This window comes from Phyllostomus hastatus, unplaced genomic scaffold, assembly GCF_019186645.2.
Source record: "Phyllostomus hastatus isolate PE091 unplaced genomic scaffold, TTU_PhHast_1.1 phas_contig_34, whole genome shotgun sequence".
Classification (NCBI taxonomy): Eukaryota; Metazoa; Chordata; class Mammalia; order Chiroptera; family Phyllostomidae; genus Phyllostomus; species Phyllostomus hastatus.
This window is the reverse complement of record NW_025333857.1, coordinates 24,653,264-24,672,634: the sequence shown is the minus strand read 5'-3', so window position 1 is coordinate 24,672,634 and position 19,371 is coordinate 24,653,264. Positions and strand designations below refer to the sequence as shown.

At 37.7% G+C, this 19,371-nt stretch overlaps 1 protein-coding gene across 1 annotated transcript in view; it reads right to left on the bottom strand.

Annotated features, from left to right (window-relative positions):
- PLGRKT (plasminogen receptor with a C-terminal lysine) overlaps positions 1-19,371 on the bottom strand; it is a 28,917-nt gene that overhangs the window by 1,659 nt on the left and 7,887 nt on the right. Inside the window, exons 3-4 of the mRNA XM_045840597.1 lie at positions 2,722-2,852; positions 2,063-2,172 (exon numbers count right to left, since the gene is read on the bottom strand). Of these exons, the coding sequence (XP_045696553.1) occupies positions 2,063-2,172; positions 2,722-2,852 (241 nt within the window). The remainder of the gene's footprint in view (positions 1-2,062; positions 2,173-2,721; positions 2,853-19,371) is intronic.

Sequence of the window (19,371 nt, the reverse complement as noted above, 5' to 3'; positions counted from 1 at the left end):
GAAGTCAGACTAATGAATCCTTAACCAGAAGAGTATGTGAAACTGAGCTGGTTATTGAAATGAGTTTTAACATTGGTAAATCAGTTGTGTATAATTAATTTCATCCTCAAATGGCATTGTACTCTAAAATTAATTTGTAGATCAGTGTTTTAGTACTTAGAATACATTTTCCCATAGTAATAATGCTATAAATTAATTTCTAGGCCATCAGCAAAAAAACTATTTTGTCCACAATATAGATGAACTATGATACTAATAACACCTGATCACAAAGGACATTTTAACATACTATCTATGTAGTAACATATTTCCATTTTCAAATGGGAATTTTTAAGAACATATAATCCCTCCATTTCCCTAGGCCCAGGAATGAGATGTTCTGCTCCCTGCTGCCAACCCTGCATCTCCTCCTTTCCTATAACAAACCAGTCCTCACAGAGCTTCAAGGGTAGGCCCATAGCCCAGGAGAGGGCAGGATGGCAACCATGAAGGCTTGGGAAAGCACTCTTTCCAACATGCTCTGGGTTAAAGGCTAGAAAAGTGGGGACACAGGGATCCTCATGTGAGTGTAGCTCCCAGAGAATTGGTGGGAATTTGAAAGACATGAATAGCTTTCAAATAATGGGAAACTATCTTCCTGGGACAGGTAAGGCTTCTGTGGCAGCAGGGCCATTTGCTAGGGCAATAAGAGCCAGGGTTCTGTGAGAGCAGCGCAGTGCTGGTGAATATTTAACAACCAGCTTTTATTGGGGGGTGTGGGGGAGTAAGTAAGTTTATTGTGTATATGAGTTTATTATAAATGTTACTTATATTAAATATAGGTAGCATACAATTTATAAATAATAAAATGTAAAATACATTGTATCATAAATTCCAAATAGCAAATTGACTCTCACAGAATGTTTTGTAGGGTTGCCTTTTTTTTAGATTTTATTTATTTATTTTTAGAGAAGGAAAAGGAGGGAGAAAGAGAGGGAGAGAAACATTGATCAGTTGCCTCTCACACACCCCCAAATGGGGACCTGGCCCATAGCCCCAGCATGTGACCTGACTGGGAATGGAAGCCTTTTGGTCTGCAAGCTGGTGCTCAATCCAGAGCCCACCCAGCCAGGGCTCACAGAAAGTTTTCATTGATGAACTCTTGTAGTTACAGCTAACCTATAGTAGCAGTTTATAGTACAACAACAGTGAAACAATGACATGTTGGAACTTTGTATTTGAGAATGACATGAACAACTTTGCTGAATCCAATAACAGTTATATAATATTGGGGGAATATTTCCTCATTTTTTATGCTATTCACAATGTAATGGCTATGGACACAACACACTTTTAAGTATAATTTGCATTATTAACATATCCTTCATCACTGTCTTAAATCTAGACCACATGCTGGCAAACTTTCTTAAAGGACCAGACAGTAAATATCTCAGGCTTGTAAGGCCTTTTTCTCTGTTGCAATGACTCAGCTCTGTCATAGTAATGGGAAAGGCGCCAAAAACAATTCAGAAACGAATGGGCATGTCTGTCTTCCAATAAAACTTTATTTTCAAAAACAAATAGCCAGCCCATAGTCCATAGTTTGCCAACTCCTGGTCTAAACAAAAAAAAAAAAAAAAGAAAAGTCAAGGCTCTTGACTTGGCATTTGCAGATTTCCATAGTGTAAATACTCCCATCATGATCAACTTCTAGGTACCAGTGGGATGTCACTGAAGTTGGAGTTGTACCTGTATTTTATTGTATCTGTATATGGTATCTGCATTTCAACCATGCAGATACAATAGATATTAATAACTTAAGAGTACAGATATATAACCTAAAAGTGCAGATCATCAAATAATAATTAGAAACTGATCAATTCTCAGTACTTTTTACTATGGTTTTTAATATAATTTAGTGTTTATTTTTTGTAATTTATTTCACTGTAAATTTATATTATTTAATTTTTAACAACCAGGGAGATTTTCTTCAGAATCTTCCAAAGTTAAGAGATCATAAGGAGGGGATCCTTTAACCAGATAATGAATCAGAAATAGAGAGTCTGGTTTATCAAAGACTTACCTTTCATTCTTTGTAGAAGGGTTCCATAGCCCAAGTCATACTGGTAGGTAAAGACAAAGCTTAATGGAATAATAGGGAAGAGGAAGGCTGGCTTCTTCCTTTTTATTGCTCTGGTTCAAGAACAAAAATAAGTAAATATCAAAAATGACCTATAAATACATAGCTCTATACTTTTTGAAAGAATGTCCTTCATTTCAAAAGTTACTTAATTCATTTGTGTCTTCTTTGAAAATAGGATTTCCTTACCCATAACCCCTTACCAGTTTCTGCAGTTCTCCAGGGCAGGCAGGGTCTATGACTTGCTGATCTTGATTTGATGTTGAGGCTCAGATTACTCATTTTATTAATGGTTAAGTACTGATAATCTACCCTTTAGGGATTGTGGAGATTAATTTGTAGAAGCCCTCTTCTATCTCAGTGTCAAGTTAGTTCTCTAACTTACAAAATGGAGAAAAGGAGAGAGGAAATCTAATAAACTAAAGGCAAAATTAACTATTGTTGCCTTGTTTTTACAGAATTACCTCTGGGGACTAAGCTGTAGTTTGTTTACATACACACTTTTTAGACTGAAGTCCTATCTTGGACAACTTAGTATCATAATGACAAAGACAAAATAAATAAATTATCCAAGAAAATTTTAAAGTAAATAGCAAACATACCCAGCTGTTAAAGAGATGGCTGCAATCCCAAAAAATGTTCCAAAGTATTTGAGAAATTCCCGAGACCAAGCAATCTGCATGGCCATTTGTCTTTCTCTCATTTCATTCTGCATAATTAGCTGCCTTTCCAGCTGAGGACAAAACAAAAGGAAAAAGTGTGGTTACTCATTTTTTGAGTCTGAGCAGAGTCAATAATCTGTTTTTCCAGTGGATTTTCATTCAATTGCTTTGATTCCTTTTTTTTTTTAATTCTCAATAGACTTTTACTAAAGTCCGTCTGGACAGCTGTCCCAAACTATTAACTTTGGCAGTGAAATCTTCCTGGCATATACACAGAATAGATATGATATTCTTTTTCTGTGTCCTGAGGTATTGAACACATGTGGACAAAAGCTTTCTGAGGCTTTTATCCAAGCCTAATATATATGTTCAGCTTATTATATCACATGTGAGGAAAGATCTGTGTGCCTTTAAATGCAGACACATCGTATTTGCCTTTATTACAACTTGCACTGAAATAATTTTGTCTTCCAAATCCATCCAACTCCAAATTGAAATTCATTTGGATTATCAGGTCCATATCACACTGTGATATAATGGTAGATGGTTATTATTTTGAGACATCAATAGAGATTTTTATTTGCCACGGTTTTCTTATTGCCTCAGTCCTTCATCACTTAAGTCAGTGCCTTTCACTGCCTTGGAGCAGAAACTAGATGCAGCTCAGAACACAGGAGACTCAATTTCTGAATGGGTTTTTAGAAAACACAAGAGAAGCAACAATCTGAAAGCCAAATCCCATTATTTTGAGAGATATTCTTGAGAGAGAAAAGTTGTAATTTTTCATTCTAAAATCTTGGTACAGTGTATTATTAGCAAAGCATAGAGGATAGCAAGCACAGAATTCATGATGTAAACCACAAGGTGAGGAGAAATAATTAAAAATGTGTCTCAGTTTCCCTTCCTTGCCTTCTTTCCACTGTGGGGAAGAACTGGAAGAGGAGAATGAGATTTTCGATATAAAGATAGGGCTGTGCTCCTTGGCCTCTCTTGGAGGTTAAAGTCCCAGGGCAGTAATAGATTTAAGGTTTGGGGACCCCCAGTTTGAGAACCCTGAACATCTGTTTGTCCCATAAACACACATGTAGATTTATCTTAATCTCTAGGTATCATTTCTTCTTATTCAGGTTCAAGAACCATCTCTTCTTTTTCATTATCATCAGATATACTATTCCTAGTTAATTTCATCATAGGCAAACCTTGCACTGGAATAAACAGGTTCTTTAGGGATTATGATTTGATCATTCTTGCCAAAATAAAACTAGTGGAATGTGTTGATCTTTCCTACATTCTTATGGCTGCCAGCAGTCCTTGGAACTCCTTGGCTTGTGACACATCACTTTAATCTCTGCTTTTATTTTCACACAGCCTTCTTCTCCATCTTCTCATGGTCTTCTCTGTATGAATTCTACCTATTTTTTTTATTTTTTAAAAAGATTTTATTTATTTATTTTTAGAGAGGGAAGGGAGAAAGACAGACAGAGAGAGAGAGAGAGAGAGAGAGAAACATCAATATGCGGTTGCTGGGGACCATGGCCCGCAACCCAGGCATGTATCCTGACTGGGAATTGAACCTGCGACACTTTGGTTCTCAGCCCGTGCTCGAATTCTAATTATTTTAATAGATATTTGTCTAAAAGCTATGATATAATGCCACCCTCATAATAAAAAATAGCAAATCAAAGTTGCTTGATTGGCTATTCATAATTTAATTAAAGAGTGGTGATATATAGGGTGGGGCAAAAATAGGTTATTGGTTGTTCATATGGAGAATAATACAATAATTAATAAACAATAACATAAAAGTAAACTATTTCACATACTCATAACTGTAAATCTACTTTTGCCCAGCCCTATATATACTCTTCTTCTACGAAGGATTGGAGGTGGTTTGAACATAAGGAAAAATCCTTTCATAAAGACCCAGAGTCATCATTAGCTCTCCTGTGCTGTAATGCAGTGGTGCTGACTGAGTTCAGTTTTCTTTCTGACTGGGACCATTTTCTTTCTCCTCCATCAAGGTGTTGTTTCTTACTCTTAGCAATAAATCCTTTTCTCCTGGCTTCTATTTCTCCTCTCTTTCTCCCTCTCTTTCTCAATCATCTGTTGCTTTTAATTGTCTAGGGGTAGGGAAAGAACAAACCTTTTTAGAACTGTTTATAAAGTAAAGGTACCTAAGTTCCTAATGAGCACTTGAAAGCCAGGGACTTACTATGAGTATGGTGCCACATTTTAGAATATGGTCTTATTATAATTATTTGGTTCTTTTGTCTTTAAGTATTTCTTTTTGCTTCCTCATAATGTTCCAAATAAGAGGTTGTCAGTTATATGACTTTGGTCTAATGAAGTGTCATTATAGTCAAAAATAAAATGGAGAGTAATATTGTTTATGCTATTTATAATAATAAGCCATAAAATTATACAGTAGTTATTTTCAAAATACAAGTCAAACAAAAGAGAGGCCAAACAAAAAGACAAAACTAATAAAACAAAAAGACAAAAACTAAACCGAACTGACTACAACTATGACCATGTAGAATATTCTTTTAGTTTCCCTTCCGTCTTCTTAATGGGCTGTGCTTTTCTGATCTTGCGTTTCTATGTCTTCATGCAATCCTGAAAACTAAAGGTTGTTATTCAATAAAAAGGACTTCTGTACTTTCGTGTGGTTTTGTTACACTCAATAATGCTCTAAATATAAAATAATTCCTCAAAAATGTTTTAAAAGATGGAGAAATCCTAATCAAGAAACAAGTAAGAGGGACTAAAGGTCATGCTAAGCAAAGGCCTTTCCACCTGGTTGTCAGGATTTTTTTTTAAATTTGCTTGACAAACTGATTCTAAAATTCCTTTGGAGGAGAAAATATACCACAGTGTGGATGAACCTCAAAAATAATACGCTAAGTAAAAGAAACCAGACACAAAAGACTACCTATGGTATGATTCTGTTTATGTGAAATGTCTAAAAAAGGCAAATCTATAGAGACAGAAAGGAGATTAGTGATTTTCTGGATCTGGGGTTAGGATCAAAGATATACTGTAAATCAGCACAAGGGAATTTTGGAAGATGATGGGAATGTTCTAAAACTGGATTATGGTGACAGTTGCACAACTCTATAAATGTGCTAAAAGTCATTGAATTGTACCCTTACAATGGATGGATTTTATATTATGTAAATTACAACTCAACAAAGGTGTTTAAAAAAATAGAAGTGGGACATGGTACTCTTTCAGCATCAGTCATGATAGGTACGTAACAGCATGTATTTATTCTAAAGCATTAGTTGCCTGACCATACAATTATTCTAGGTCTTTCATGTTCTACTCTCAATAATTGTTCAAAAATATCTGGGCCACTAGGTAAGAAATAATGTTACACAGATGCAAAGACTTTATAAATAATTCTATAATAAAACATTCCATCTTTATCAAAGAGGGAAGAAAAAACTGTGTTTTAGTATTATATATGTATTCCTTTTATAAATGAATTCTTTTAAGCTTCATATTCCATATTTTTTCTATTCTCATACTAAAATTACACTATCAGAATTTTTCTTGCAGTGGCAGGAGGTGGGGAGGATATTGTTTTTTCTCTGTAAATGTTCCTATTTTCTCTTCAAGCTTTTCTTTCTCTAATGCTAATGTCACCCTCAATGGGTATTAGAACTTACTTGTTCTCAAGAGGTACAGTCTACAGCACAGGAAATTTTTGGTCAAGAGGGTGGGTTGAACTTGTCTGTTTTCCTTTAAAACATTGTTCAAATGTCAGTCTATCATCACTTTTGCCAGGTATTTTGGGAGTTCGTCTTGGATGGTTATTAATCTGGAGATTCTTTTATTTAGAAGAAAATACGTTTATATGGTATCTAAAATCAGAATCTACTTAACATCAGAAACTTAATCTAGTGATATAAAAATTATTAATAGGAAGAATTCCTAGGGTAGGTTATATAGCTTAATTAATTTTAGCCAGGCCTTAAAATTAGAAATTTATTATTTAAACCTGATTTCAATATAAAAACAAAAGTAGATTGTGAGCCCTGGCTGGCATAGCTCAGTGGATTGAGTGCAGGCTGCGAACCAGTGTCGCAGATTCAACTCCCAGTCAGGGCACATACCTGGGTTGCAGGCCACGGCCCCCAGCAACCACACATTGATGTTTCTCTCTCTCTCTCTCTCCCTCCCTTCCCTCTCTAAAAATAAATAAATTAAATTAAAAAAAGTAGATTGTGGAAAGAATTCATTATTTAGTTATCAATTTCTGGGAAATAATATTGATACTTCCAATTTTTATGTTCACATGTCATTTCAAAAATAAAATATCACCTTTTTAAATGGATTCCAGCACTTCTGTGATTACAAATACAAGGCCTTCCAAACAATTTTCAGCTCCATTTGGTATTTCTTTGGAGCCCAGAGCTTTGAGACCTTCTTGATTTAAGTAAGTTTGATAAGCTTGATAATTAGTGCATCTCTTTTCAGAAACTTTAGGACTTATAGTTTTTTTTTTTTTTGCTGGAAAACTTTTGGTTTTGTTAGGAGTTTTGTCTCAGTTCAATGGCATTTTGTTTTTGAGGCCATAGGCTCTGTTTCTTTAGAAGAAATGTGCCCCTCCCCCCCCTTTTTTTTTCAGAAGCACTAGCTTGGAGAAACTTTAGAAATTTCTCCTATTTTGTGAGCTAATGATGGGAATGTTGCTGAGATTCTTTTGAACTTTTTTACATGTAGTTTGTTTGCTTCTTAGGACTTCAGTTCTTTCTCTCATCCAGAGAGAGGGAGAGAAGGAAGTGCAGTAACAGGCAGTTGTCCAAGATGCTGCCCCAGGGTGCACTGAATTAATGGGGCAAAAAGACAAAGGGAGTATTGGCTGGCACTGGTATCAGTTGTACTCAGCATATCCCCTTAAGTTTGTGAACTTCTTTCCCATCTCTAAGCCTAGTTCTGAGAAGCCCTGATTACTTCTTTCTCCATCTAATTTCCTTATATTTAAACAGCAAAACTCTGAGCATAGAATTTGAAAGGTGGCATAGTTGAGATCTGGGCAAATAAGAACTTTATAGCAAAGTTGCCAAAATTTGAATAGATGAATTAAAACTGAGCTTGGAACACATTTTCTGAAGGCAAGGGAGATCAGGATATCCAGTGGATGGGGCAGACAGTAAATAAGGTACCAGTGTGAGGTTGTCTTTGTGACTGTGGATGAGGTGACAGGGTAGCAGTTACATTCCCATTTCCTCCCCAAAAGGGGCAGCAGCAGGGGAAGGCTATCCTGAAGAAATGTTTTGCTTCTTAGATTTAGGAAGAATGAGAAGACTACTGCCCAGTCATAGAACTTCAGCTTGCGAGGGAACTGCCTTCTCCCAGAAGTAATAGGCTCTCAATCACACAAGAGATGGAGACAGTAAACTGTCTAAAAGGATCATGTCAAGGATTCAAGGAGAAAAATAATTCTGTTAAGTCATGGAAGTGGTACAAAGCATGCAGTGGAAGAAAGAAAACTGAGAGAACTGAGTACTGATCTTTCTTCTTTATAACATTAATTCCTCCTTGGTGAAGTCCACAAAACAACAATTTGATTTTGAAGTGAGTACTACTTAGATGCTTTAATTTTTCAGTTTGTTAAAGCTACGAACATGTTGGCATTTTTTTCCCACTGCTCTCCACCCCACAATAGAAAGTGAAGGTCATAAAGCAAATAGATGTGTCATTGGGATCCACTCACTGGAGAGGTCCACATCTAAAGTTCCTCATTTTACATTATTTATTTTAGGGAAAATTATATCACATAAACATATATAGTTATTTAAACATATTAGAGAGGCAGAGATCACATGTGAACACACCAAATCATGTTATGGTGTTCAAGGGCAGTAGTTTTTGTTAAAAGAAATACATAAAGTGGGTAAACCCACTGCCATTCACATTTTACCATACTGAACATTATTCATTCTTCACTTTTTTTTTAAATAACAGACAGATTTTTCTCCATCGTTGTGTACTTTGGGTTTGTAGTTCTTAAAAATGACAGTTCTTGAAATTCGGAGGGGCATTTATCAAAGGGGCATAGCAACAAAGTATTACTTAGAAGAGAATTAATTTAACAGTATTTTTATTTTATTTTTTATTTTTATTTTTTTTAAAGATTTTATTTATTTATTTTTAGAGAGGGAAGGGAGGAAGATAGAGAGAGAAACATCAGTGTGCGATTGCTGGGGGTCATGGCCTGCAACCCAGGCATGTACCCTGACTGGGAATCGAACCTGCGACATTTTGATTCACATCCCGCGCTCAATCCACTGAGCTACGCCAGCCAGGGCATAATTTAACAGTATTTTTAAAAATATTCTAACCTAATAGAACTTTCTTTGCCTTCAAACTTCCAAAAGCCTTTATGCAAATGTTTAATTACTAAAAATATGAAGAAAACATTCAATTAAAAGTTACATTCCTAATCACCTCTTAGAGTATTGATTTTTATGATAATATGTACAAAAAGAAAAAAAAGCCAACCTTTTCCCAAAAGCCTGTGGGTAGATTAGCACTTGCTAATGTTAAAGTACTGTGTCTACAGCTATAGCTCTCACTGTGCTTTTCTTTGTTTGTACATATTATAAAGATATATATATAATTGCAGAAAAATTTCTCAAGAGAGGAAAATCATCTGTAATCACCCATTCCAATATATCTTAAACTCTGAAGTCTTTATGTCCAAATAGTCCTCAAAACAAATATTGCCTCAAATTAATATTTATCTTTTTGGGTACATAATAGAAAACAAGTGTTTTACACTGTGTAATTTGGCATCCAAGCCATGTACAAGAATTTAAAAAATCAGGCGGCAGGCGGAAAACTTGGAAAGAAAAGAACTGTGATCCATCCCTTCCACCGAGAACGTCCTTTCTTCTAAGGAACTGCAATTGTGTGGATACAGGTAGACTTTTTACACTGGGACGAGTTACTCCAGCATTTTTACCTGCACATTCTGAATCTGTCTGGGCACCTCAGTCCTTTCAGCAGAACCTGCCTTAGGCACTTAACCTTTCGTGGCTCAGGTGTGCCAAGACAAAAAAGGCCCAAACGAAAAAACGTATCAAAGCTCCAGAACAAATACAACTAAGCAACAAAGAGATAGCCAAACTATCAGATGCATAGTTCAAAGCAATGGTGATCAGGATGCCCACAGAAATCTTTGAATTTGGTCACAAATTAGATGAAAAAATGAAGGCTACAATAAGAGAAATGAAGGAAAATGCACAGGGAACCAATAGTGATGGGAAGGGAACTGGAACTCAGATCAACGGTGTAGACCAGAAGGAAGAAAAGAACATTCAACCAGAAAAGAATGAAGAAACAAGAATTCAAAAAATTGAGGAGAAGCTTAGGGACCTCCAGGACATCTTTAAACATTCCAACATCCAAATCATAGGGGTACTAGAAGGAGAAGAGGAGGAGCAAGAAATCGAAAACTTATTTGAACAAATAATGAAGGAGAACTTTCCAAATCTGGCAAAGGAAAGAGACTTCTAGGAAGTGCAAGAAGCTCAGAATCCCAAAGAAGTTGGACCCAAGGAGGAACACACCAAGGCACATCATAATTACATGAGCCAAGATTAAAGATAAGGAGAATCCTAAAAGCAGCAAGAGAAAAGGAGACAGTAACCTACAAAGGAGTTCCCATCAGACTGTCAGCTGATTTCTCAAAAGAGACCTTGCAGACAAGAAGGGGCAGGAAAGAAGTATTCAAAGTCATGAAAGGCAAGGACCTACTTCCAAGATTACTCTATCCAGCAAAGCTTTCATTTAGAATGGAAGGGCAGATAAAGTGCTTCTCAGATAAGGCCAAGTTAAAGGAGTTCATCATCACCAAGCCCTTATTATATGAAATGTTAAAGGGATTTATCTAAGGAAAAAAAGATAAAAAAATATGAACAGTAAAATGACAACAAACTCAGTTATTAACAACCACACCTAAAACAAAAACAAACTAAGCAAACAACTAGAACAGAAACAGAACCACAGAAATGGAGAGCACATGGAAAGTTATCAGCAGGGGAGTGGGAGGAGGAGAGAGGGGAAAAAGGTACAGAGAATAAGTGGCATAAATGGTAGGTAGAAAATAGACAGGGGGAGGTTAAGAATAGTATAGGAAATATAGAAGCCAAAGAACTTATATGACCGACCCATGGACATGAACTAAAGTGTTGGGGGGGGGGTGTGGGTGGGAGGGGCTGTGCAGGGCAGAGGGAAATAAAGGAGGGAAAATGGGACAACTATAATAGCATAATAAAATATATCATTAAAAATAATTTTAAAAATCAAGTAAATGTAACAAAACATACATAACTTCAAATCCTAAGTTATATAATTATGTTCTTATTAGTGTACTGAATCCAAAATTTAATGGCTCACTGATTTCTTCTAATTTATCATCAATAAATGTATTGTACTTAAACTGAACCTAACTATGAACTTAAAATTCACATCAATAACTTACCAAACAGAATCAAAGAGAACACAAAATTTTCTTTACCGAAAATGATCCAACCATTTCTTCTCTCAAAAAAAGCTCTATGAAAAATGTGAATCATTTCAGAACATAAAAATATTATAAAACTATTCAACTGTATCTTTTCATCTTTAGGCTCTGGGGCTGACAGGCTAATTGGACCACTGGTCCCATTACCAGGATTGATTAGGTAATAAAGATCCTGCAAAGAAGAGGGAAAGGGAACCAGAAAAGCATATGCCTGGCCACAGAATTGAAGGTACAGTGATGGGGGAAGATAAAAAAATGATAAAAAAAAAGAAAAATGGAGAATGAAATTAGAGATGAAAGAAAGAATGAAGTAGTAACTATAAGTAAGTAAAAGAGAGGAAAGTAGATAAATGGGAAAGAAGGGAACACTTACTGAGCATTTCCTCTGCCATACAAGCTAGTATATGAGTATCCTCCTCACCTTAGCAATGAAGTTGAAGCTCAGAGAGCTTATGTCATTTATTCAAGGTCATGCAACCAGTAAGTGATGGAGCCAGGGTTGGCCCCAGGTTTCTGTGACTCCAATGCCTGTGACCTTCTCACTGTACACAAGGAGAGTGAAACCACAGTCCTTAGCAGACATGTCCTGGCTGTAAATCCAGCAGGCATCAGTCTGGGGCCCTGTTTTCCCTTCTAAATTTCCCACTGTGCTACCTCAACCTTCCTGAAAGTTCTCTAAAAAAATTGTTTATTTTTAGAGAGAGGGGAAGGAAGGGAGAAAGAAAGAGCAAGAGAGAAATATCGATCTGTTACCTCTCGCATGCACCGCAACTGGGGACCAATCCACAACCCAGGCATGTGCCCTGAACAGGAATCAAACTAGTGACCTTTTGCTTTGCAAAACAATGCCCAACCAACTAAACTACACATTCAGGGCTCAATCTGCCTGAAAGTTTTGCTATTCTTTTTCTTTCTACCCTTTAGTCTCTCACGTTTCAGTGTAAGAATGGCCCTACATCATATGCACTGCTAATATACTCCCTTGCCAGATAGGTGAGGAATTCAACTGCAAGAATATTTTTATAATCATTTATAGGAAAATTTAACTTAAAAATTTCCTTTTTCCATGCACAAAAAAAACCCTTTGGTTTGTCTGTAATTCATTTATTAACTCCCAGAAGACATAAAAAGAGACTTAAACAAATGGAAAAACATCCCCAGTTCTTCGACAGGATGACTCAACAATTCTTCCTAAATAAGTTTATAAATGCATGCAATTCCAATTAAAAAATCAACAAACTATATTATAGAATTGGATGAACCGAACTCAAGTTTCTATGAAAAAGCAAACATGTAATAAACACTGAAAAGATAAACTGTAATTCTATATACTAGCTTAACTAGGCATCAAAACATACTAAAAAGCATCTATAATTATAACTGTGGTACTAGTGTATGAAGAGACAAATTGGCCAGTTGAATAGTATGTTCAGACTCAAGTACATATATAACTTTAATAAAGGTGACATCTCAAATCAGTGGAGGAAAAAGTGGACTTTTTAATAAATGTAGGTGCTATGAGGTAGCCATTTGGGAAAAGATAAAATTAGATCTATATATCTCATACCATATATGGGAACAAACTCAAAATGGGTTAGAGATCTAAATGTAAATAAATAAAGCTTGTAAGAATAGTGTAGGGAGACATGGTGACTACCTCTTTACCTTTGGTATAGGAAAAAACTTTCTAAACACTCAAAATGCAGAAGCAATAAAATAAATAATCATTAATCTAAGCACATAAAATTTTTTTTCATGCTAAAAACCCCACCATAAACAAAGTCAAACACACATGACAATCTGGGAGAAATAATGGCCATAAATTCCAGACAAGAGGTCAATATGTCTAATATACAAAGAACTCTTAAAAAGTGAAGGACAGGGGACAAAACAACCAATGAACAGACAGTTCATGAAAACGAGATATAAAAGGCCCTCAAACATGAGAAAATGTTCAAGTTTACTCATAATTAAGTAAATGCATATTAAAACAAGACTAAGAGCATTTTCTTGCCTGTCATATTGGCAAAAATTAGAGAGTAAGACCACAGACTCTGTTGGTGAGACTTTGGGAGGACAGCACTCTCATATCCATACAACTTGGAAGGAAATATGGCAGTCCCCAACAAAACTATATTGACACCTGCCTTTTACCCTGCCATCCCACTTCTAGAAGTCTACCTGGAAGATATACCTCCAATTGTACAGAAATGTGAAAGTACAAGGTTATTTATTGTAGCACTCTTTTGTAATAGTAAACATTGGAAATAATAAGTACCTGTGGTAGGCAGAATAATGCCCCCTACCAAAGAAGTCTGTGTTTTGAACCTGTGGATATATTACCTTACATGGCAAAAGGGACTGAGCAAATGTGATTAACTAAAGGACTTTGAAATAGGGAGGTTATCCAGGATTATCCAGATAGGCCCAATGTAATTACAAGGTTCCTTACAAGTGAAAGATGGAGGCAAAAGAATCAGAGTTAGAGAGACAAGAAGATGCTACACTGCTGGCTTAGACAAGGAGGAAGGGAACATGAACCAAGAATTCAGGGGGCCTCTAAAACAGGCTTCTCACTATCTGAGAAAAGTTGCAGATGAAGAAAGAAGAAAGGCTGGAAAGAAATGCCATACTGGTTTTGGAATCAGAGGTATCAGTATGAACTCATGGTTTAGCATAGAGGTTGGGTCAAAAGTAAGTTTAGAGTTGTGATTATGCAAGCCACAGAGTTTATTCTTGTATTGTTTATTAATTATTATATTATTTTTGATAAACAACTGTAAACCTACTTTTGACCCCACCTTGTATATATACTTACAGGCAGACATAGAAACAGGTATGAGTGCATGCATAGCATGGTTGGTATATGCACATGTCCTTGCTGAGGGGATCTAGGAACAATGGACAGAGCAATGAGCAAATCTAGAGCCCAGATACTGATTTCTAAATGCCACTTTCTGGCAAAAGGAATCAGAACCCCTTGAATAAGTGGTTAATTCCAGGCTTGGGGGCAGGGCAAATATATGTGAATATCTTAAGAAAAGAGAAAACGAACAAGTATTCAATGAAAGATGGGGTGTGTCCAAAGGTCATAGGAGCCAGCTGGAAGGAGGTCCCAATAGCCAAAATAATTTAAGCCATAAAATAAATGATGGTGGTACTAGACTATAACCATAGAATAAAGTGTCCTTGACACCATATTTATATAACTAATATAATAAATAAATAAATATATGGAGAACATGCAGCTTTCCAATGAAGAAATATAAATTAAATGAAGGAGTAAAACAAATCACAATTAGGCAAACACCACAGTAATCATTGCTGCATGTAAGACCCCACCAATGGATGCCAAAATGAGTGGGCAAAAGATTGAGGAGAAGTAAGATATTAAGTCTCAAAGTATCTACCCAAAGATATTTTCCAGTTAGAAAAGAAAAATAGAGTAACTTCCCAGCAGAGGAAACTGGTGGACACCACTTTAACCAAAAGAACATCAGCAGAAATACCTCATGCCACATAACATCAGGTGTCCTTTGATATAATGCAATGACAAAGACACAATAGCATTCTGTGGTTTAAGAACAATATGGCAAAAAAAAAGCCCAACTCAAAACCACAGTCTCAATCTAATCATGAGAAAACATTGGAAAAACCAAAAATGAGAGAATTTCTAAATAACTGACCAGTACTTATCAAAAGTACTTATCCTGAAAGCCAAGGAAAGAATGGGGAACATCACAGACTGGAGGAGACTACTGAGCCACAACAAGAGTGCAATATAAGATCTTGGATTGGATCCTGGAACATAAAAGAGACACATGAGAACAACTTGTGAAGTTCCAGAAGCTCAGTGATTTAGTTAGTAGTATTATGCTGATGCTAAATTCCTGGTTTTGATCACTGTAAATTGTTAGCATCAGCTAGACAAGGCTGAGCCACAGGTCATGAACTTTCTGTACTAGTTTTGCAACTTTTCTGCAAATCTAAAATTATTTCAACTAAAACATTTCTTAAAATGTGGATTCATTATTACTCTGCATTTAGTAAATGTATTCAGGAATAAAGACACTAGGGATTTCCCCCCTATGTTAAATATTGAGGATGTTTATAGAGGCTACTCTTTCTCTCCCTGCTGCCCTACATTCTTAATTGTCTTAGGAAAGAAAATAAAGTAGAAACAAGACACATGTGACAAGTCTAAAACTTTTAACAGCAGCCTACCTGAAATCCTTTCAGGAAAAATGAGGGGTACATGTGCATGTGTACATAAAGATTTCTAGAGAAAACAAATAATCATTAAAGCTACAGTATAATCTTGCAATAGTTTTGTGCCCCAACTCTATATACCCTAGACATTCAGTAAATGCTTTACTGAGTTAAAAAATAAGGTACCCCTCTTGCTCAGACAATGATGACCTGAACATGAATGAATATTCACCCTGTTCAGATTTATGAAAATAGAGGTATAGTTGAGGGAGGAAAAGAAAAAGAAAATCATTCCACCAGTCTGTAACTGGGTTTATTGGTCTCATTGCAGTTTGTGGACAAACCTAACACCAGTGCGGGCCCCTTGGAGGACGCAGTGTGGAGAGGGTCCTGGGCCCACTGTCAGCAAGGAGGGCTGGGAGCAAGGGATCAGCTTGGGGGCGTGACCTTTCTTTGTCAGTTGTTTACATTTGTAGAAGTAAATGCCTGTGGTACCAACTACTTTTCTTAATTATTTTACTTCCATTTCCTACCATGACTCAACCTATAGTGTATACAGAACATTAAGTCTGAAGAGTTTTGCCATTAACTCCTTAAAGTGTTTCCAGACATGTTAATACTTTGCTCCACCCCCGCCCTTTAAAGAGACTTGCCGAACATTTTAGCAGCCTCCTTAAAAACCAAGTGACTCATTATATTCTTTGCAAGTAGACCCAATCCTTCATGATGCAGTGAAATTAACTTATTTCCCTTTGTTCCAACTTTGGTAGAGAAAGATACCAGCAGGCTGGTACCATTTTGAACATTTCAGTGGTTCCTCAATAAGTTAACATAAAATTATGATATGATTGTGCAATGTCACTCCTTGGTATATACTCAAAAGAACTGAAAAGCAAGTGTTCAAACAGAAATCAGTACGAGAATTTCCATGGCAACACTATTCTGAATAGCCAAAAGGTGAAAAGAACCTTCAATTCTACAAACCAATGAATGGGTAAACAAAGCATAGTATATCTATGCAATGTAATGTTATTTAGCCATAAATGGGAATAAAATACTGACACATGCTACAATATAGATGGACCTTGGAAAGATTATGCCATGTGAAAGCAGTTAGACACAAAAGACCTTATGTTATATGAATCCATGTATGTGAAATGTCCAGAAGAGACAAATCCACAGAAACAGAAAGCAAATTAGTGATTGCCAGTTCCTGGGGGAAGAGGGAGGGTGGGAGGTGACTGCTTCATGGGTATGGAGTTTCCTCGTGGGCTGATGATAACGGTAATGAAATTTAATTGGGGGGATGGTTGCGCAGCAGTGTAAATATAATTAATGTCACTGAATCATACACTTTAAAATGGTGAGTTTTACGTGATCTGGCTTTTACCAAAATAAAAACCAACTGAGCCTCAGGAGAATGATACAGGTGCGAGACAGGGGGAGGTGACCAGCAGGCAGTGGGGACTGGGAAGATGCCTGGGAATGCAGGCACAAGAGCTAGGTCAGTGTAGCCTTCCTTGTAGCCTCCACTGTGGGTGAACTTGTGTTGGTCATTCTACCTCCTTTATTCAAGGCACTTCCTGGGTAAGCCCCCTGACACTTCTGGTTCTTGAACCAACTCTGGTTGCTTATCCTGCTACCTGCAGATACAGAGTTGCCTGCTTTCCTCTCCTCTTCACTGCCTACCCCACTTTTTGGGTTTCCTCTCACCTCAAGACTGTCTATAAAGCCAACACTGTACTTTCACACTTTATTTCTTCTATTTACCCTTTTTTATTCAGGTGCTATATATTGAGGGAAAGAGCCCAAGATCACAGTCGGCTAAAGGTATTAGTACACATGGTGTTCAGTTGGGATTTTTAAAAATCTCCCCTTTGAAGAACTGAAAAGGCTTGTTGTCTTCTACAAGCTCTGGGACATGAGGCCAATTCCAGCCCAGCTTTAGCTGTTTGTGTTCTCTCAACTCATCAGGGGGAACCCCTGTGGGTTCAGGGGTATCAGCTTCAGGGGTATTGTGAGGCTGTAATTCTTCAGTGTAGTGATGGATTCACTGTTGTCCATTTTATTATGCTTCAAAAGTTACAACCATAGTCTCTTATATGTATCAAATAATTCATGATACTTAAAAAAAGAAGAAGAAGAGTAGCTTAAACCCTAAGAATGAGGCTAGAAGTTCAATTCCTTTACATGGGGAACATTCAAGGACACACTTGATCTTCCCTAATGGCTGCAGATGAGTATGTTTCTCTCTAGGCTTTCCCAGGTAGGTTCAGAACTCAAGGAGCTTTAGGGCTGGAAAGCTGCTTCAACCCTGTTGATCTGTATTCTCTTTGTCTCCTTCCTTGAAATCAGAGACTTCATCTTAACCAGCATACAGGTTGAGAGAATGAGCCGGCATGGGCACTGAGCATTCCTGTACTTTTCTGCTGGATGGGCCGAGGGGCAGGCCCTGACTGCTCTTCCCCTGGGCCATTTCTCAGGGTTGTGTTTGCAGTGAGCCACCCTGAGGGGTGAAGTAACTTCTCTTACCAGAGAGCAGCCTTGCTGACCACTCACCATCAAAGTGGTAGATTCCACAGCTCACTGTTCCTCAGTTAAGTCACAAACCTGCTGCATCCACCTCAGCATCCAACTAGGCCTGCCTGCATGCCCTCCACGGGACTTCGAGGCACATAGAAAACATCTCATGCTCATCAGAAGCCTGCTCGTGCTGCTTGCTGCTGACAGCAACAAAATCTTCTGCCTGCACCCCAGAAACAGTAATAGGCTCACCTGTTAACTTGCCAGTAGGGTGAAATCCCAGACCCTTCACAGTGCCTGCCTGTGGTGGTGACAAAGCTGAGATGCTGATAGGAACATGGCACTGTGACAGAGAAAGGACAAGAGCCCTCACTGGAGGGTTACTGGATACAAGAAGACTCCCTGTGACCAGGCAGAAAATGCTCTCACCTAGGTGGTGGTGAGGGTGTGCGGGGAGAGTAGGGTCTTTCACTCTCCTCTGTGTTAAATGAGGCCGAGCTACAAAAGCTAGGGTCAAAACAGGTCACCCAGATGGTACCTTGGTTGTGGCACATTCTCCTGTGGGTGGGAGAGAGAAGAATGTGACCAGGACAATGCAGCATCAACACACCCTCAGCCCACAGGTGTGCAGAGTGGCTATGGCTGATGGGTCAAGGGGTCTCTAAGGCTGAAATAATGGCCTCAGCATTGAGGTCACAGAACTTTGGGCAGACTAAAAACATTAGAAACTTGTTTGTTGAGCCTGGTGGTAGGAAGCCCATGAAACAGAGTAAATTCAAAGGCTAGCTGACTGGTACCAAGCTGTCTCCCAACTTCAGCTGCTTAGTGAAGAAGACTGAGTGTTCTGAGGGACTTCAGGGAGGGGAGGGAGGGACTCAAATATTTATGGCTCTCTTGGATGTAGGTACCCAACTCTACTTATTCCCATGCAGATGGAGGGTGAGCTAAGCCCCAGGTTGGCCTAGATTGCTGAGGATATAGGTTTGGATGAGAAAGGGGCCGCTGACTAGACCTTACAAGCTCCGGGGAGGCCTGCATAGGGGCCTCACCAACTCAGAGACTGGAAATAACCACATAGGATGGACCGAATGTACAAATTCCTAACTAAAAACAGGCCATGGTGGTAGTCACATACTAGGCCAGTATGTTCCTTGACAAAGGTCAGTATTTGCCTTAGTTGAGTCCTTCTGCTGTCTTTTTTCCTCTAAGGTGACATACCTTTGAGCATTCAGAGTAATCATCCCTCTCAGACCCCTCCGGGTACATCCCCTGCACCACTGCAGGGGACCAGAGAACCCCTCATTGTCACCTGTTCCATGTAT